We start from the raw sequence: 19,361 nt of genomic DNA, 5'->3' as shown, positions 1-19,361 counted from the left end.
CCTCAGGGTTCTGCCCTCCCAGGGCTTGTCTGGAGGGAATCAGACGTTAAGAATAGACCATAATTCAGGCACTTGGTTACAGTTGAAACTCGTACTGTTAAGTACTATCCGTGGAGCTTTGGGAGGAATTTAGGGGAGAGGGAGGGGGGAGTGTCGGGGAAGGCTGAGGAAGTGACCCCTGAACCGTGCCTGGATGATGCAAATCACTTCACTCCACATCTGTTCCTGCTGTTTCCAGGAACTGCAGGAGTAGAAGTTAGCTAGAAGTTAGCTGGGGGGCATTTTAGGTAGGAGGAACCCAGGTCAAGACCCAGAGGGGAGAAAGAACACTGTGGTTTAGAGAGAAGGCTAATTTCGCTGGAGGAGAGGAAGCAAAGTACAGATCAGACACTTAATAAATACTCACATTGCTCATTTCTTTCCCTCCTTCAGGACTCTGACTATGGTCACATTATCAGGAAGGCCTTTCCTGGCCACTTTATTTAAATAACAACCCCCCTGCCACCAGATCTGTCTCATTCCTTGTTCTAGCTTTTTTCACCGTCTCACATGCTATATATTTTACTTGTTTGTTGAGAAGGGGTAAGGAGGAACCAGGTTATGAGGGCCTTGCAAGTTATGTTTAAAATGGGAATTTATTCTAAGAGCAGTGATACATTAGTTGGGCCACAGTTTGCTTGTTTGTTTGTCTGTTTCCATCTTTTTTTGAGATGCAATTCACGTACCATAATATTCATCCTTCTAAAGTAAACTGAAATTCAGGGTACTTGGGTGGCTCAGTCGGTTCAGCACCGACTTCGGCTCAGGTCATGATCTCACAGTTTGTGAGTTTGAGCCCCACGTCAGGCTCTGTGCTGACAGCTCAGAGCCTGGAGCCTTGCTTCAGATTCTGTGTCTCACTCTCTCTCTGCCCCTCCCCTGCTCACAATCTGTCTCTCTCTGTGTCTCAAAAATTTAAAAAAAACAAACAAACAATTCAGTGGGTTTTAGTATAGTCACGAGGTTGTACAATGATCACCACTATCTGATTCCAGAACTTTTTCATCACCAAAATAAAACCTGTATCCATTGGCAATTACTGCCCATTTTCTGCTCCCAGCAGCCATAGGTAAACACTAATCTACTTTCCGTCTCTAATTTGCCTGTTCTGGACATTCCACATGAATGGAATCCTGTAATACGGGGCTTTTTATGGCTCATTTCTTTCACTTAGCTTGTTTTCAAAGTTCATGTTGTCACACCTATCTGAACTTTATTACGTATTATGGCTGAGAAATATTTCATTATGTAGCTATATCACGTTTTGTTTCTCCATCAGCTGGTGGATATTTGGTTCTTTCTACTCATAACTGGATCTTAACCAGGAATTTTTGCATGCTTTCTCTTAGCCAGATCCTTTTTCCTAGTCTCTTTCCACAAAACAATGCTGGTTGGAGACAAAGCGTACGTAAAGCTAATGGCAATGACTCAGTCAGGTTTTAAAGAGTAAGTGATATATGACCTTTCCTTGTGGTGAGAACTCTCCAAGTATCCAGATAGTCAGGGGCTTGGAGGACGCAGGGTCCAGCAGCCAGCCACTCTGAAACAAAGGATTTTAATAAGTCCTGCCAATAGGTGATGCCAACTAGCAGAACAGTTGTCTTTCATGGCTCCCAGCAGCCTTCCCAAACTGTCACTTGAAGAAACACTAAAATCTCTTTTATTCGCAGCATACGGACCTATAAGGATTTTTCCAATATTGTCTTAGGGCAAAAGGAAATCATTAAAGTATTTAAATAGGTGAATGAATTAATCAGGTTTTGAGTTTTAAAGATCTCTCTGGCTGCCTTCTGGAACATGGACTGGAGAGAGCAAGAAGAGATACAGGAGGCCTGTTAGAAAGCTATTTACAGGAGCACCTGGGTGACTCAGTCGGTTAAGCGTCCGACTTTGGCTCAGGTCATGATCTCACGGCTCGTGGGTTCGAGCTCCGTGTTGGGCTCTGTGCTGACGGCTCGGAGCCTAGAGCCTGTTTCAGATTCTGTGTCTCTCTCTCTCTCTCTCTCTCAGAAATAAATAAAACGTTTAAAAAAGTTAAAAAAAAAAAGAAAGAAAAGAAAGCTACTTACAGAAGTCCTGGTGTGAACCAGTCCTGGTGTGAACCAGTCCTGGTGTGAACCGATGGTCTAGACCAGGGTAGTGTGATGGAGGCAGAGAGGGAGAGGATTTAGGAGCTTTGGGGTAACTTAGGCAACTTGGTGAATGATAGTTATGATAGTTACCATTTACTTCCCTGGGGTGAAACTGTAAATGAAAATGATGGGTGGGGAGTTAAGTGGGAAGGTGAGAGCATGAGGTTAATTTTGAACGTACTGAGTTTGAATTAACTGGATAACAACTACACTGTTCTATATATGCGTATGAGCAGGAAATTCGGTCGTTACTGGCTCATAAGTAGTAATTGAAGCAACTTGAAAGGAATCAGTTAGGGAGAATGTAGAGCAAGGAGAGAAGAGATGGGACTGCAAGGATTGCTCATGGTTTTTTTATTTTTTTTATTTTTTTTCCCAGTGTTGATTTTTGAGAGAGAAAGAGAGAGACAGTGCAAGCAAGGGAGGGGCAGAGAGAGAGGGAGACACAGAATCCGAAGCAGGCTCCAGGCTCCGAGCTGTCAGCACAGAGCCCGATGCGGGGCTCAAACTCACAAACCATGAGATCATGACCCAAGCCAAAATCAGACGCTTAACCGACGAGCCACCCAGGCGCCCCAGGATTGCTAATATTTAATCTGAAAGAAATCTGAGCCAGGGACCAAAGAAGTAGAAGGAAAACTAAGAGAATAAAATACAGGACCAAAAGAGGGGAGTGTTTCAGGGAGGGAGGGAGGACTAAAAAATTTTCATTGAATTTAGCAACATGGGAGTCACCTGTGATCTCAGCCAGATCATTTTTAGTGGTGTGATGCTGTATGGAATGCACGTGAAATAGGAGATAAGAAATAAAGACCAGAAGAAGAGATAACTTTTTCAAGAAGTTAACGAAAGAAAGGAACACGAGTTAGAGTAGATGGAGAATATCACTCAGGTAAGGACATGTCCAGTTTTCTAACATAGTGGCATTTCACTGGCAACAGCCCCAGCTTAGGTTGACTCTGACTCAACACTGAGAGCGTGGCTGGACCTCCCTGCTGGCTCTGAGCTTAGACCCCACCCCCCCATGACTCGTGCTTGTGTTTTCCTTGCCACAGGGTAAAGGATGAGCAAGGTGGGGCACCAGCATTAAACCAGCTCTTCTGCTTCCACAACAGGAGGTTCTGGGGGAAGACAAGCTGAAGGAGATACTCAAGGAGCGGGAGCTTAAAGTTTACTGGGGAACAGCAACCACAGGCAAGCCACATGTGGCTTACTTCGTGCCCATGTCTAAGATTGCGGACTTCCTGAAAGCAGGATGTGAGGTAAGACATTAGGGGTTCCCTGGGGAATGGCCAAGAAAACGATTTAACAAGGGCAGGGGAAAGAGGGGTGTTTGGAGGTACTTGGACAGAATCACATTTTGGTGGTCCCTCATCTCTTATGTCCAGGTAACGATTCTGTTTGCGGACCTTCACGCTTACCTGGATAACATGAAAGCTCCCTGGGAACTTCTAGAACTCCGAACCAGCTACTACGAGAATGTGATCAAGGCAATGCTGGAGAGCATTGGTGTGCCCTTGGAGAAGCTCAGGTTCGTCAAAGGCACTGATTACCAGCTCAGCAAGTAAGTTCTGGATCATCCACCCTCCTTGTGGCTCTCATGCTTCTAGCTAATTATAGGTCCTGTGGAGTCCAGGCACTCTGTAAACTTGGATTAGCAGTGCTTTGGCCCTACCAATTAAAAGCCATTAAAAATTTTATACTCTTTGTCCTCTTAACTCATCCATCAAAAATGTACTGACTTGTAAAGGCCTGTGTGCTATCCATTGTGCTGGAGATACAAATGTAATCACTCCTGCGGCCTTGCAGGGCTCCCAGCACATGGAGGAGTGATAAACTGATAAACACTCCAGCCCCCCGTTTTCCTTCTAGCCTCAGCAAATAAGGGTAAAATAAATCTAGTGCTCGCTTCAGCAGCACATATACTAAAAAAAGGGTAAAATAAATCTAAAAGAAAAATATTTCACTTGTTTCTCATCTCCCCAACAATTTTTACTGCTTCATATCTTTCTCAATTTTATTCAGATTTGTAGTATTAGCAGAGATAACGATTTTTGGTCCTAATTGTTTTAACTTAAGTCATTTCCTAAGTAATTTCTCCATGTGGCGCCTCATAATCTCCACATTTTTTGATTTTTAAAACCTCAATGAAGCGATGCATCGCTCTACTGGTCACTTTTGCATGTAAACCCTTAGAACAACTTTTTAAGGTAAGCATTGGTATGTCCTGTTTTCACAGAGAAGGAAACACATTCAGATTTAACTTTCTCAAGTTTATACTTCCAATAAGTAGAAGAGCCAGTACGTGAGCCTAGATCTCTTGCTTACAAGTTCATTTCTCTTTTTACTTCATCGATCGTAATTTTCTTTAGCCTTACTCACTTTGGACATTGAAAGTTTCTAATAAGGCACATAACATTCTTATGTAAACAGATGTTTGAATCCACACTTTCAGGAGAGCGCCTACAATTCCATTTATTTTTACACTTATTCTGTAGATCTTTATGAAGCACTTATTAGATGGGAAGCACTGTTCTGGGTCCTGGGTGTACAAAAGTAAACTAAACCAAAAACCCCTATCCTAATGGGGCTTACGTTTCAGCAAAAGGATACAGCCAAAGACAAGTGAATCAGCAACATGTATATAGTGTGTCAGATGGAGATAGGTGCTGCAAAGCAGGCGAGTGGGGGAGAGAAAGTTCTTGGAGTGTGGGGGTTTCTGTTTGAATAGAGTATTTAGAGAAGACCTCTATGATATTAGACCAAGACCTGAAGAAGGTGAGGGAGGGAGTCATGCAAACACTGAGTTCTTACTCTATGCCTCTTGTAGGTCCTGGGATCATAACAGTGAATGACTCAGGCAAGGTGTTTATTCTAGAATTGAACAGAATGTGGGGTATGAGGAGATGGGATAAATAAATAAAGCTACCTTGCTTCAAAGTCACTTGATCTTTTTGTATATACAAAAGTGACTTCAAAGGAAGATGGCTTTGTAAGTGCACACTTTGATGCACTCCCTCTGTTCCAAACAACAGCAGTGATAGATAAAAACATTAAAAAACACACACACACAAAGGACATAGCCAGGTTCAAAAACAAGCCAGACATCTCTGTGGTAAGAAAAACAGAATTGAAATGCAAGTTGGTGAGTTGGGCTGATGTTACAGGTGCGCTGGGCTCCAGACAGGAAGCTGGCAGTGGAGACAAACCAGGCTTACTGCTTAAGCCAGAGCATTAAGTAATGCTTTTTCCCTTTTCCCATTCCCATCCCTCCCTATCAAGGGAAGTAGAGCCAGGGAATGGGGTCACTATTACTCACCTGCCTGGGTCTTTAGGGACTTTTATCAAGCTTCAGGCCTATGGAGTTTAGAATATCAGCATACGAAGAATTAAACCAACCTGCCCACCATTTGAGTGTTAATGTCTATGATATTACCAAAAAGACAGAGTTCTAACTTGCTGTAAGGAATAACATCTATTTTTTAAAAAGGAAATTAAACAACAGAGGCAGAAATGAAGCATGAATATATAGAAATAAAAATCACTTAGAAATCTTGGAAATGTAAAAATTAGTCACTAAAGCCAAACCAAACCAAAACAGAAAATGCCACAGGGGCTACTGGTTGGCTCAGGCAGGAGACTAGGCACCTCTTGGCTTTGGGGTCATGAGCTGAAGCCTCATGTTGGGTGTAGAGATTATAAATAAACTCAACTTAAAAAACACACACACACAAGCCAGCTTTCAATAGATGGCATCAGCTCTAGACTGAACCAAGTTGAAGAGAAAGAGGTTCCCCCAGAATGCAGCCCAGAAAGATGGATAGAAAAACTAGTGTTTAAGATGTGGATGAGGACTTTTGTTTCCAGCGCTCTGGCACACTAGGTTCTCTGACCGGCCTTACTGCTGAAATCAACTGAAAAATGCTGGATAAAATATTTTTAAATAATTTTTAAACTTCCTGCATGCTTCAGATCAGTCATTTGACAAATAAGTCGAGAATACTCAGTGGCCAGAAACCCAACAAAAATGGGAATACAGAGATACTGTTATTTCAGGGTCCCCTGGTTGTCTCCGCCATTGATCTCAGGGTTGTGAGTTCGATCTCCATTTTGGGTGTAGAATTACTTAAAAATAAAATCTTTAAAAAAAAAAAAAAAGAAGAAGGCACTGTATTTTAATTAATCTAAGATGCCCTTAAAAATACTACTGGGGCGTCTGGGTGGCCCCGTCGGTTAAGTGTCCCAACTCTTGGTTTCAGCTTAGGTCATGATCTCACAGTTTGTGAGTTCAAGCCCCACATCTGGCTCCACATAGGCAGTGCAGAGCCTGCTTGAGATTCTCTCTCTCTCTCTCTCTCTCTCTCCTTCTCTCTCTGCCCTTCCCTACTCACTCTCTCTGTCTCTCAAAATAAATAGACTTCAAAAAAAATTTTTTTATACAGTTTTTTTTTAATGTTTTATTTATTTCTAGGAGAGAAAGAGAGAGAGACAGCGTGAGCAGGGGAGGGTCAGAGAGAGAGGGAGTCACAGACTCTGAAACAGACTCCAGGCGCCAAGCTGGCAGTCAACACAGAGCCCGACGTGGGGCTCAAACCCACGAACCGCGAGATCATGACCTAAGCGAAAGTCGGACGCTTAACCGACTAAGCCACCCAGGCGCCCCATTCTTCAAAAAATTTTTTAATGCTGCGATTTAATCTATAACATGCTAGTGTTTTATTTATTTGTTTATTTATTTTGAGAGAGAGAGAAAGACTACGCACTCATAGGCAAGTGGGGGAGACAGACAGAGAGGGAGAGAGAAAGAAAATCCTAACAGGCTCCAACGCAGAGCTGGAGGTGGGGCTCGATCCCACAACCCTGGGATCATGACCTGAGCCAAAATTAAGGGTCAGGTGCCAAACCAACGAAGCCAGTCAGGTGCCCCTCTAGATGAGTCTTTTAGACCTAGCATGTTAGGGGTGCCTAGGTAACTTAGCTTGTTGAGTTAGAGTCTTGCATTGGGCTCTGCGCTGAAAGTGCGGAGCCTGCTTGGTATTCTGTCTGTCCCTCTCTCTCTGCCTCTCCCCTGCTCACACACTCTCTAAATGAATGAATGGATGAAAAATAAATAAAATTCTGAAGGAAAACAATTTACAATCTAAAAAGTCTATGCCCACCTGAACTACCATTCAAGTATAGGAATAAAATACTTGAAAATATTTATCTGAAATAAGTTGTCTTCATGTCTTTATTGGCCATTTATGTTTCCTCATCTATGAAGTATCTATGCAAGTAGCCATTTTTCTTTCTTTTTTTTAAGACTTCCTTATGTATCCCTGGATAGCAAATCCTTTTGTCATTTATATAGCATGAGGATAGAGTAATAACCACTGGAACAGAACAGAGAGTTTCAGAAATAGACCCTCATAAACATGGTAACTTAATTTATGACAGAGCTGGCATTGCAGACCAGCAGAGAAAGAATAAACTTTTTAAGAAAAAATGGTGCAAGACAATGAGTTACCCACATGGGGGAAAAATGATCCCTCCATTCAGAGTGGATTAGAGATTCAACTGTAAAGGCCAAACTGTGAAACATAAAAAGACCATATCTTATAAGACTATCTTATAATCTCAGAGCAGGGAAGATTCAACAAAAAACACAAATCACAAATCACAGGAAAAGATTAATGAATTCAAATTATTATTAAGACCTTCAGTGGCGCCTGGGTGGCTCAGTGGGTTGAGTGCCTGAATGTTGATTTCAGCTCAGGTCATGATCTCACAGTTCACGAGATCGAGTCCCACATCGGGCTCTGTGATTGCAGCATGGAGCCTGCTTGGGATTCTTTCCCTCTCTGCCTCTCTTTCTCCCTCTCTCTCGTAAATAAATAAACTTTGGGAAAAAATAGAGTGATATTTGGAATAAGAGGATGGCCCAGTTACATTTTAGAAGCCCCTGGGCAGCTATGCTCTCCTGGAACGGGAGAGTACGTTAATGTGCTTGTGGATGAGAGGGAGGCCTTGGCCCAGGTTCACAGCTGTCCCCTCTTCCTTTCCCCTTCAGAGAGTACACACTAGATGTGTACAGACTCTCCTCCGTGGTCACACAACATGATGCCAAGAAAGCTGGGGCTGAGGTGGTAAAGCAAGTGGAGCACCCTTTGCTGAGTGGCCTGCTGTACCCCGGACTACAGGTACTCAAGAGGGAGGGAGTCGCCCGATGACCTTTTCTGCTCTGTTTCTCACTCCTGGACACAAACCTCTCCCTCAGCCTCCATTAAGCCCATGTACCTGCTATTCCCTCACTGTGCCGTGGGCCTTCCTTCCTGTCTCCCTCCCCTCCCCATTCTCGCAGGCCTTTGACTTCTTCCGCTGTAAGTCCTCCCCATCTGTCCTTTAAAACGCTGCTTATCTCACACATCTTTTTTTTAATTTATAAATCAGTTTATTTATAGATTAATTTTCTTTTAAGTAAATTCTACAGACAATATGGGGCTCAAACTCTCAACCCTGAGATCAAGAGCCACATGTTCCACCAACTGAGCCAGCCAGGTACCCCCAGATTTTATGTTTTCTTAAAGTACATTTCAGTTAACAACCCTATTTACACAGGTATCCATGGGAATTCATTCCAGTTATTTACAGATCATACTTAGAAACCACACCCTAAGTCTTCTGGGCAGAGTTACACTGGATGTGTCTACTGGCTGAAAATGGCCTGATGGCCAGCCTGTTTACACATATGTAGGTAATACATTTGTTTCTTCGTGTCTTCACAGTACAGGACACACACAGAGGCCAGACCTCCCAAAGAATACTTTGCCATGTCACACATCTTCTCTGTGTTAATCATAATCACTTAAGTGAAGAAAATTTCAGAGTGATGTGCAAAAATAAACTTCAGCCATGATTCTATTTTCTGTTAAACCAAACACATCATATTTCATGTGTGTGTAGAGGATATTCGTATGACCAAGGAGAAAGATGGAAAAATTCAAAAAAAATTTTTTAAGTAGTTAAAATTGGGGCACCTGGTGGCTCAGTCGGTTGAGTGCCTGATTCTTGGTTTTGGCTCAGGTCACGATACCAGGGTTGTGGGATCGAGCCTTGCATTGGGCTCTGTGCTGAGCGTGGAGCCTTTTTAAGACCATCTCTGGGGGCGCCTAGGTGGCTCAGTCAGTTAAACGTCCGACTTCAGCTCAGGTCATGATTTCGCAGTCCATGAGTTCGAGCCCCATGTTGGGCTTTGTGCTGATAGCTCAGAGTTTGGAGTCTGCTTCAGATTCTAGGTCACCCTCTCTCTCTGACCCTTCCCCACTCACACTCTGTCTCAAAAATAGACAAACATTAAAAACATACAGGCATCTGGATGGCCTAGTCGGTTAAGCATCCGACTTCGGCTCAGGTCATGATCTCACGCTCAGGTCAAGATCTCACGGTTCGTGGGTTCGAGCCCCACATCAGGCTCTGTGCTGACAGCTCAGAGCCTGTTTCAGATTCTGTGTCTCCCTCTCTCTGCCCCTCCCCCACTGAGGCTCTGTCTCTCTGTCTCAAAAATAAACAAACATTAACAAAATTTTTTTTAATATTAAAAAAAAAACTTTGTCTACCTCTGCCCCTTTGTTTCCCCCTGCTCATGTGCCCTCTCTCTAAAAAATAAAATAATAATTAAAATGTTTACGTTTCAGTCACATTGGCTATCTTTCACATATATTTCAGTGCTCACAAGCCACACGTAGCTAGTATCTAACCTACTGGGCAACACAGATATATAATATATTCATCATTCCAGAACATTCTAGTAGACAGTGCTGTTGTAGATTATTCCTGCTTGCTCACCTCTCTCTTCCTCTCCTCCTTCCTCATCCCTCCATTCGATCAGACACGAAATTTTATCAATTCTGCTTCTTAAAATCTCTTACGTTTGTTTTTGTTCTACATCCCCCCTGACTTGATTCAGCATTTTTTCTTACCTGGACTCTCACAGCAGCCTTCTGGCTATTTTCTTTGTCTCTAATCCAAAGGCCTTCACCCAGTGCTCTGTCTGCCCTCTTACTGGTAGATCTTTTTACATTGTGGCCCAGGATGATGCTAGGCACCCTAGCACGACATTTAGGGTCCCTACTTCTCTGATGCCATCATTAACCACTTCCTACATCCGTTGAAGTTTGTGCTTTTGCAGACTGAATCACTCATAATTTCCCTAAACATTTCACACCTCTGTGCCCTCTGACATCTGTTTCCTCTGCATGATGGAAAACATCTATATATTCTTCAAAACCAAGCTCAGCCCACAGTCTGCTTCCAGGAAGCCTTCACTTCCGCCTGTCTGAGCAGCTAGAGGTCAGCATTTCTTTCTTTGTGTTAGCACCGTTCCTTGAATGAACATCAGGGTAGCCCTTCGCACACTGTACTCAAGTAAATCTGTTTACGTGTCTCTCTTTTCAACTATTTAACTGGCTTATTAAAGGCAGAGTCTGGGACTGATTCAACTCTGTGTCCACAGGGTGGGCTCTAGGCCTGGCATGTAGTGACAATACCTGTTTGCTTACCAGTTTAATCTAGCCCTTTTTTCCTGAGCTCTCACAGCACTTTATTCTTACTCCATTATTTGACATTTGTCACAGGCTACCTTATTCACTGTGTATCTTTGACATGATCATGTTGTGTCTTCTCCTTCTTCCCTCCCTTCCCCACTGGATTGTGAGCTTCCTAAAGGCAGAAGCTTTTCTTCCCAACCCCCCAACCCCCACCGCCATGGCACCCCCATGGAATACTGTTAACCGTAGGCACTCAGCAGACATTTCTTCTGCTCCTGAGGCCAACAGGGAGGCTGGATGCTGCTTATTCACTTCCTGGCTTTACTTTCTGGGGGGGGAAAAAATCTAATGATTTTCAAGCTTCTAATTTCCCAGATCCATATAGAAGAAATACAGTAGGAGATTATGCTCATGTGTTTTTTGTTTGTTTGTTTTTTCCTCCACAGGCCTTAGATGAAGAGTATTTGAAAGTAGATGCCCAGTTTGGAGGTGTTGATCAGAGAAAGATTTTCACCTTTGCAGAAAAGGTCGGTATCCTCTTTTCTTTTTTCTGTTGTACCACAGAGGTGTGCAGTTAAAGTTTATTGAATATGTTGATCCCACCACTTACAACTATAGAGAAAGAAAGTTGCCCCTTATCACACAGTTAGTGACTGAACAGAAATTAGCACTCTGACCTGTCTGACTCAAAAACCCGTGTTCTTGGGGTGCCTGGCTGGCTCAGTCTTGGTTTTGGGGTTGTGAGTTTGAGCCATGTTGGGTGTAGAGATTACTTACAAAGAAAAATCTTTAAAAAAAAAAAAACAAAACTATGTAGGGGCATCTGGGTGGTTCAGTCAGTTAAGCATCCAGCTTTGGCTCAGGTTATGATCTCACGGTTCATGAGTTCAAACTCCACATCAGGGTCTCTGCTAGCAACGTGGAGCCCGCTTCGGATCCTCTGTCCGTCTCTCTCTCTCTCTCTGCCCCTCCCCTNCCGTGTTCTGGCTGCCACCAGGAAACTGTCCCCAGGCCTGTTGGATTTGCTTCTTTCCTAGGAGTGCAGTTTCTAGGGAAAGGCACCACCAGGCAGAACTATTGATCTTTCCCAGAGCATTCAGTCTGTATTGCTCTGCATCTTACCTAAACCACTCACTTCTGAATTGAGGTTAGCAGGGTTTAAATGAAGAAATCAGAGCAAACCTTTAATAGTTCTTTTTGGGGAAAGAACTTGAGTCAGTTGAAAAGGGCTATTGAGAAATGGTTGGTATTTTTGAAAGCTTCTCAAAACCTCATCTTGGCAAGGGCATGGAGAAAACACTGTTAGTGGCAATGTACATTCCTGAAGGGTAGTTTGCCCTAATAATGATACAAATTCATGCTAAGGAGATAACTTTTTAAAAATTTTTTTGAAGTTTATTTATTTTGAGAGAGAGTGTGTGTGTGAGCAGGGAAGGAGCAGAGAGAGAGGGAGAGAGAGACAATCTGAAGCAGGCTTCACACTGGCAGCGCAGAGCCCGATGTGGGACTCGAACTCACGAACCATGAGATCATGACCTGAGCCAAAACCAAGAGTTGGATGCTTAACCAATTAAACCACCCAAGTGCTCCGAGGAAATAATTTTAAGAGTGCAGTTTCAGTTATATATGAAAGTAGTTATCACATTTTCAATTTAAAGGAAAAATCTAGAAATAAGAGCACCTGGATGGGTCAGTCAGTAGAACGTGCAACTCTTGATCTCAGGGTTGTAAGTTCAAGGCCCATGTTGGATGTAGAGACTACTTAATAAAATCTGGGGTGCCTGGGTGGCTTAGTCGGTTGAATGTCCAACTAAAATTCAGCTCAGCTCATGATCCCAGGGCTGTGGGATTGAGCCCCACGTTGGGCTCCATCCTAAACATGGAACCTGCTTAAGATTCTTCCTCTCTTGGGCCTCCTGGTGGCTCATTCGGTTAAGCATCCAACTTTGGCTCAGGCCATGATCTCAGGGTTCATGAGGTTGCGCCCTGCGTTGAGCTTTGCACTGACAGTGTGGAGCCTGCTTGGGGTTCTCTCTCTCCGTCTCTCTCTGCCCCTTCCCCACTTGTGTGCACATGCTGTCTCTCTCTCTCAAGAAAATAAATAAACTTAAAAAAAACAACAATGAGATTCTCCCTCTGCCGCTCTCCCTTGCTTGCATGCACTCTCTTCAAATAAATTGTTTTTAAAAATCTTTTTAAAAAAATCAAGAAATAAACTCCTATCCAATGGCAAGGGATTGGTTAAATATGTTATGATTACACCTCGTAACGGAATATTATATAGTATTTTTTAAATGGTTTTTGGATGTCTTTTTTATTAAGTTTTTAGTTTTATTTCCAGCATAGCTAACATACAGTGTTATATTAGTTTCAGGTGTACAATATCCTGATTCACCAGTTCTGTAGATTACTCCGTGCCTGTCACAAGTGCATTCCCCCAGCCCCCAAGCCACCTCCCCTCTGGTAACCACCAGTTCTCTAATTAAAGGTGTTCCTAGGTTTGACTCTCCTCACTTTTTATTTTCCTTTGCTCATTTGTTTTGATTCTTAAATTCCACATATGCCTTGGGGCACCTGGGTGACTCAGTCGGTTAAGCAGCTGACCAGCTCAGGTCATGATCTTGGAGGTTTGTGAGTTCAAGCCCCACTTCAGGGTCTGTGCTGACAGCTCAGAGCCTGAGCCTGCTTTGGATTCTGTGTCTTCCTCTCTCTGCCCCTCCCTTCCCCTCCCTCTCTCTCAAAAATAAATAAACGTTAAACCTTTTTTCTTTTATATAAATAAGAAGAATACATATATAGTAGAGTCCCAAAGTCTAAAATATTTATTTGGTCCTTTACAGAAAAGTTTTGCTCACCCTTACCCTAGAGATTGCAACATGTGTCTTTGTTTAAATTAGGTATTTTTACCACTTTCAACAATGTATGAACCTGCAGTTTTATCCATTTAACCCCTTCTGCCTTTTATGCTATTGTCATATATTTCACTTGTACATATATTTTAAATCCCAAAGACTTCATCATAACTCCTTTCCAGACAGTCAGTTTTCACGTATTCTCATCCCTACTTCCCCTTCCTGGTGCTCTTGACTCCTTCCTGCACTTCTGTGCCTCTGTGCTTCCTTCTGGGATCATTTCCCTTCGGCCTGAAGGGCCCCCACCTTGGATTTGGTGTTGGTAGTGCAGGTCGTTAGTAATGAATTCCTTCAGCTTTCTTTTGTCTGAAAACATCTTTCTTTTATTTTCACTGGATATCAAATCTAGGTTGGCAATTATTTTTCTTGTAGCACTTTAAGGCGTCATCCCATTGCCTCTGACTGCCTTAGTTTCCATGGAGAAGTCACCTATAAGTATTATTGTTTCTCTTTTATAGATAAGAACTGCTTTTCTCTGGCTGCCTTTAGGGTTTTTTCTATCTCTGATTTTCAGCAATTTGCCTGTGATGTTTTTTGGCTATAGTTTTCTTGGTATTTATCCTACTTGGATTTTGCTGAGATTCCTGCATCTGTTTTCAGCAATTTGGGGCAATTGTCCCCTACTATGTCCTTAAATATTGCTTTTGTCCTATTCTCTCTCTCCTGCCCTGGGACCCTAATTTTACATAGGGTAGACCTCTTGACCACATTCTATGTGTCTTTATTTATTTATTTATTTATTTTTAGTATTTATTTGACAGGGAGCACAAGTGAGGGAGGGTCAGAGAGAGGGGGGCAGAGGATCCAAAGCAGGCTGTGCGCTGACAGGCTGACAGCAGTGAGCCCAATGTGGGGCTCGAACTCATGAACTGCAAGATTGACCTGAACTGAAATTGGAAACTCAACCCATTGAGCCACCCAGGTGCCCCTCCCATGTGTCTCTTATATTCTGTTATTTTCCCTTTTTTGTCCCTTCTGCACTTTGGTTTGGTTATTCTCTACTGACTTTTCTTCAAGTTTATCAATCCTGTCTTCTGTTAAATCCATCTAATATTGTACTGTACCATTTTAGAACTTCCATTTGGTTCTCTTTTATAGATTCCAGCTCCCTTTTACAATTCTGTCTTTTATCCAGTTTGTCTATCTTTCCCTGTTTCCTTTAACACACCAATCATAGTTATTTTGACATCCTGAACTGTTTATTCCAGTATCTGGATTGTTCCTGGATCTGCTTTTATTGACTGTTCTCTCTTAACTATCAATCTTTTTTTTTTTTTTCTGTTTTCCCTTTTCTAATACTTTTTTATTGTATCAAAGATATCATAGATATGTGGTAGAGACTCTGGATTATGCTTATAAAGGGTGTAGTGTTTTCTGTAGGCTGTTGAATAACTGACCTATCACCTTGATCCTTTCGGGGGTAGGTTTTAGGCTTTGTCAGAACAGGTTTATTTCATGGCACCTGGGTGGCTTAGTCAAAGCATCCAACTTTGGCTCAGGTCATGATCTCACGGTTCATGAGTTCAAGCCCCATGTGGGGCTCTGTGCTGACAGCTCAGGGCCTAGAGCCTGCTTCAGATTCTATGTCTCGGGGTGCCTGGGTGGCTCAGTCAAGTGTCTGACTTCAAAGATTCTCTGTCTCCCTCTTCCTCTGCCCCTCCCCTGCTTGCGTGCTCGCTTGCTCACTCACTCTCTCTCTCTCTATCTCTCTCAAAAATGAACATTAAAAAGAAGAAGAAGAGGTCTGTTTCAGTTTGCCCTTCTATGGTGTGGTTTTTATTCCTAGGATGTGGCTTTTCTGGGATCTCAAACTCAAATCTCAGGGTGTTCACAAAGGCCTCTCTACTTTGAGTGAACCTAAACTTCAGCCTCCACTCCCCAGCACTGTGCGGCTTCTGAAACCTCTGTGCAGATCCCCAGCCTCCCAGCACCTGTTCTCTGCTGGGCTCCCTGGTGTCTCTGTGTGCACACACCGCCATGAGTCAGCTAATAAATAACTGGGGAATTTTGACTTAGATTTGGGGGTGGGGGGGCTTGCTTCTCTCTGAACCCTTCCCCAGTCCTAGACTCCCGGCAGCCCTGAACTCCAGTCTCTGTCTCTACTTGATCAGACAGCTGCTCTCTTTCTCTCAGCACCTGATTTGGGAAAAATGCCCTCAAGGAAAAGCCATGTTGAGTGCAGGGTCACCTTTGCTTTCCCTTCTCTCAAAATGTATAGTTGTACACCTATTGCTGTCAAATGCCTGCGGATGGTCATTTAATGTATTTCCAGCTTTTATAGTTGTTTATGGTGGTAGGGTAAATCCAATAGCCTCACAATGTAATACTAATAGAAAAACAGTAGGGAAAACTTTGTTTATGTTATGTATACCATCGAAAGGTTGTATATTCAGTGCAATGGATTATTACTCAGCCACAAAAAAGAATGAAATCTTGCCATTTGCAATGATGTAGATGGAGCTAGAGAGTATTATGCTAAGCAAACTCAGTCACTCAGAGAACGATACGTACCACAACGTGATTTCACTCATGTGTGGAATTTTAAGAACAAAACAAATGAACAAAGGGAAAAAAGAGAGAAGGGCAAACCAAGAAACAGATTCCTAACTATAGAGAACAAACTGATGGTTAGCAGAGGGGAGGTTGGGGGAGAGGGGAGACAAGGTAGGTAGGTGAAGGGGATTAAGGAGAGCACTTGTGATGAGCACAAGGCATTGTATGCAAGTGTGGAATCACTATATTGTACACCTGAAACTAATATTATACTGTACATTAACCACAATTTAAATAAAAACTTAAAAAAGTGTTGTCTATTCAGTGGAGAGACTGAAAAGACTATATCAGACTATTAAGTTACTTGCCAAGTTAGATGAGATTAGGGCATGAAGGAGGAGTTTATACTAACTGTGCTTTGTGTGTTTCTTTCTAACCCCTCAGTACCTCCCTGCACTTGGTTACTCAAAACGGGTTCATCTGATGAATCCTATGGTTCCAGGATTAACCGGCAGCAAAATGAGCTCCTCAGAAGAGGTAGGTTTGCCAACTCTGACTTGAGTTTAGAACTCTTCAGCAAGAGAGAAGCTTGGTAGCTTAGTTGGTTGGGCGTCCACTTCTGATTTCAGCTCAGGTCATAATCTCACAGTTTGTGGGATTGAGCCCCACATCAGGCTCTGCACTGGCAGTGAGCAGCCTACTTGGGATTCTCTCTCTCTCTCTCTCTCTCTCTCTCTCTCTCTCTTTCTTTCTCTTTCTCTCTCTGCCCCCCCTCTGCTCACATATGCACCCTCTCTCCCTCTCTCNCTGCTCATGCTGCCTCTCTCTCTCTCTCTCTCTCTCTCTCTTTCTTTCTCTTTCTCTCTCTGCCCCACCTCTGCTCACATATGCACCCTCTCTCCCTCTCTCTCAAATAAACTTTAAAAAAAAAAAGACTTTAACAGAAAGAAACCTTCAGTAAGAGGTGAAGTAAAGATACTGACGACTCAAAAGCACAGTTACCTGGCTAACTAGAATTCTTATAGATTTGAACTCCAAGGAATCTGAAGTTCATCCCATTAATTCCAGTGGTTCTTGAGTGTTGAAGGACCTAAAGCAGTCCTGATGGGATCCAGTCATAATCTTAACCATCTTACTGCTGCTAGTAAAGCACACAAGCAAAAGTAATGTCTTCCTTCATCCACTGTGGTAAATCTCAGCCTTAGGTGGTGAGGTTAATGAGGTAAGGGTTACATTTCACCAAGTAGCATCTTTTTTTAAACTTTTTTTTTTTTTTAATTTTTTAATTTATTTCTGACAGAGAGAGACAGCATGAGCAGGGAAGGAGCAGAGAGAGAGGGAGACACAGAATCTGAAACAGGCTCCAGGCTCTGAGCTAGCTGTCAGCACAGAGCCCGACACGGGGCTCAAACTCACGAACTGAGATCATGACCTGAGCTGAAGTCGATACTTAACCGACTGAGCCACCCAGGTGCCCCTCACCAAGTAGCATCTTGATTCTTAGGGTGATAATTTGATATAACTAATATGACAAATACAATATTTTTTAATATTTAAAAGTACTGCTTAGGGAAAATGCTCTTTTGTTTTAATCACTAAGGGGACAGAATGGAAGACTCCATGGAACCCAAAGATGTGGAAGTTTGAGTTTGGGGTTCCCAAACACAGTTGACCTTCAGAACCACCTAAGGAAAGCATTGATTAGACTCTGTTCTTAGAGATTCTGATGAAGTGGTTCTAGGAAACAACTCAGGAATCTGTATTTTCTTTCAAATTTTAGGTGATTCCAATTGAACCCGCATTTGGGTGCTCATCTGGTTCTTTAAATCTGACTTCTCAGTCTTTGATCAGAGATCAGTAGATATATGCATGGAAACTGTTCTTATTATTTTTAAAGGAATATATTCATTCGTTTTTCTCTATGTCAAGATGCTCCATGTATCACTTATTTCTCTGAGTTACTTACCACTCCCCCTATTTGGTGACACCCCCCCTACCCTGACCCCAGAAATCAGTGTTAGTTAGCAGCAGCTCCTGAACACGACTGAGTCAGAATCATGCAAGAGCTTTTTCAAAATACAAATATCTGGCTCAGCCTCAAGAGATTTTGATTCATTTCCCAGTAATTTACATTTTTTGCAAGCACCCCAGGTGATTCATACACAGACCTACATGGACCGGAATTTGGTAACCACTGAACCCAGAGACCCGTGAGCTTACTCACTCCAAATTAAGAAACAACTCCTCTTACCCTAAAAAGGAAAAATGACTCTAGATAATACACAGTACGTGGTGTAGGGGTTGCTGTGAAATAGGTCACCTCACACATTGTTGATGGGCCTAGCAGTTTTGAGTAGCTAAATTATTAAGGAAATAATCCCAGAGAAGGGGAAAAAAAAACTCTGCAAAGATGTCCATCGTAATACTATATATTATTTGTATAAATTAGAACATAATCTAACAGTTTAGAAATCATTAAAGAAATTATATTGTCACTAGTAATTGGGACTATAATACACCATAAAAATTACAAATGAGGGCAAGGTAGCCACTCAGAAATACTTATGTTAGAGTCTCAAGTGAAAAAGCAAAGGGTAGACATTTGTTCTCGAACGACAGACTTGTAATGATTCTCTGTGTTACAGGCAAGGCCTGGGAAGAAAACAGGAAAATTGAACTAGTTATTTTTGTTGAGGGGGCAGTATTGTGAGTGGCTCTTGACTCTGATTAATTCTGCTTTTGTTGAAGCTGTTACGGTTTAAACCTCTGTTTAAAAGAAAAATGGAAATACACAGATTTGTTGAGCATATTCTCATTTCCCACCATAAGAGGTCTCTTCTCCTCCGCGGCTTCTAGGAGTCCAAGATTGATCTCCTTGACCGGAAGGAGGATGTGAAGAAAAAACTAAAGAAGGCTTTCTGTGAGCCAGGGAATGTGGAGAACAATGGAGTTCTGTCTTTCATCAGGCATGTCCTCTTTCCCCTCAAGTCCGGTAAGACCCTCTGATTGCTTCTCAGAGGCCAGGCCGAGGTAGCAGAAATAGCGCTGGGATCGCCCTTGTGATTTGTCAGAGTCTTCCTTCAGCGCTGGCTTCCCGGATTCTGTGCTCTGGCTTCTCATCTGCCGACATGCATTTAGAGTTGGGATGTCATTTCACTGCCCATGAGGTTGTTACCAAGGTTAGGTTCTAAGTGGGGTGTCAGCGTGGGCAGGGGTTGTAGACATGAAGGTGGGCACAGGCATGCTTAATTAGAGGAATA

At 42.7% G+C, this 19,361-nt stretch overlaps 2 protein-coding genes across 2 annotated transcripts in view; one reads left to right on the top strand and one right to left on the bottom strand.

The window, feature by feature from the left end:
* The window catches only part of S100PBP (S100P binding protein), a 46,174-nt gene extending 35,995 nt beyond the window's left edge, over nt 1-10,179 (bottom strand). Inside the window, exon 1 of the mRNA XM_077769451.1 lies at nt 10,130-10,179. The gene's annotated coding sequence lies outside the window, so the exon portion shown is untranslated. The remainder of the gene's footprint in view (nt 1-10,129) is intronic.
* YARS1 (tyrosyl-tRNA synthetase 1) overlaps nt 1-19,361 on the top strand; it is a 28,724-nt gene that overhangs the window by 563 nt on the left and 8,800 nt on the right. The window contains exons 2-7 of the mRNA XM_077769448.1: nt 3,287-3,433; nt 3,560-3,735; nt 8,221-8,350; nt 11,143-11,223; nt 16,546-16,638; nt 18,958-19,093. Of these exons, the coding sequence (XP_077625574.1) occupies nt 3,287-3,433; nt 3,560-3,735; nt 8,221-8,350; nt 11,143-11,223; nt 16,546-16,638; nt 18,958-19,093 (763 nt within the window). The remainder of the gene's footprint in view (nt 1-3,286; nt 3,434-3,559; nt 3,736-8,220; nt 8,351-11,142; nt 11,224-16,545; nt 16,639-18,957; nt 19,094-19,361) is intronic.

The sequence above is a fragment of the Crocuta crocuta genome, unplaced genomic scaffold, assembly GCF_008692635.1.
Source record: "Crocuta crocuta isolate KB4526 unplaced genomic scaffold, BGI_CrCroc_1.0 scaffold351, whole genome shotgun sequence".
NCBI classification, from domain to species: Eukaryota; Metazoa; Chordata; class Mammalia; order Carnivora; family Hyaenidae; genus Crocuta; species Crocuta crocuta.
This window is presented reverse-complemented; position numbering and strand designations above follow the sequence as displayed.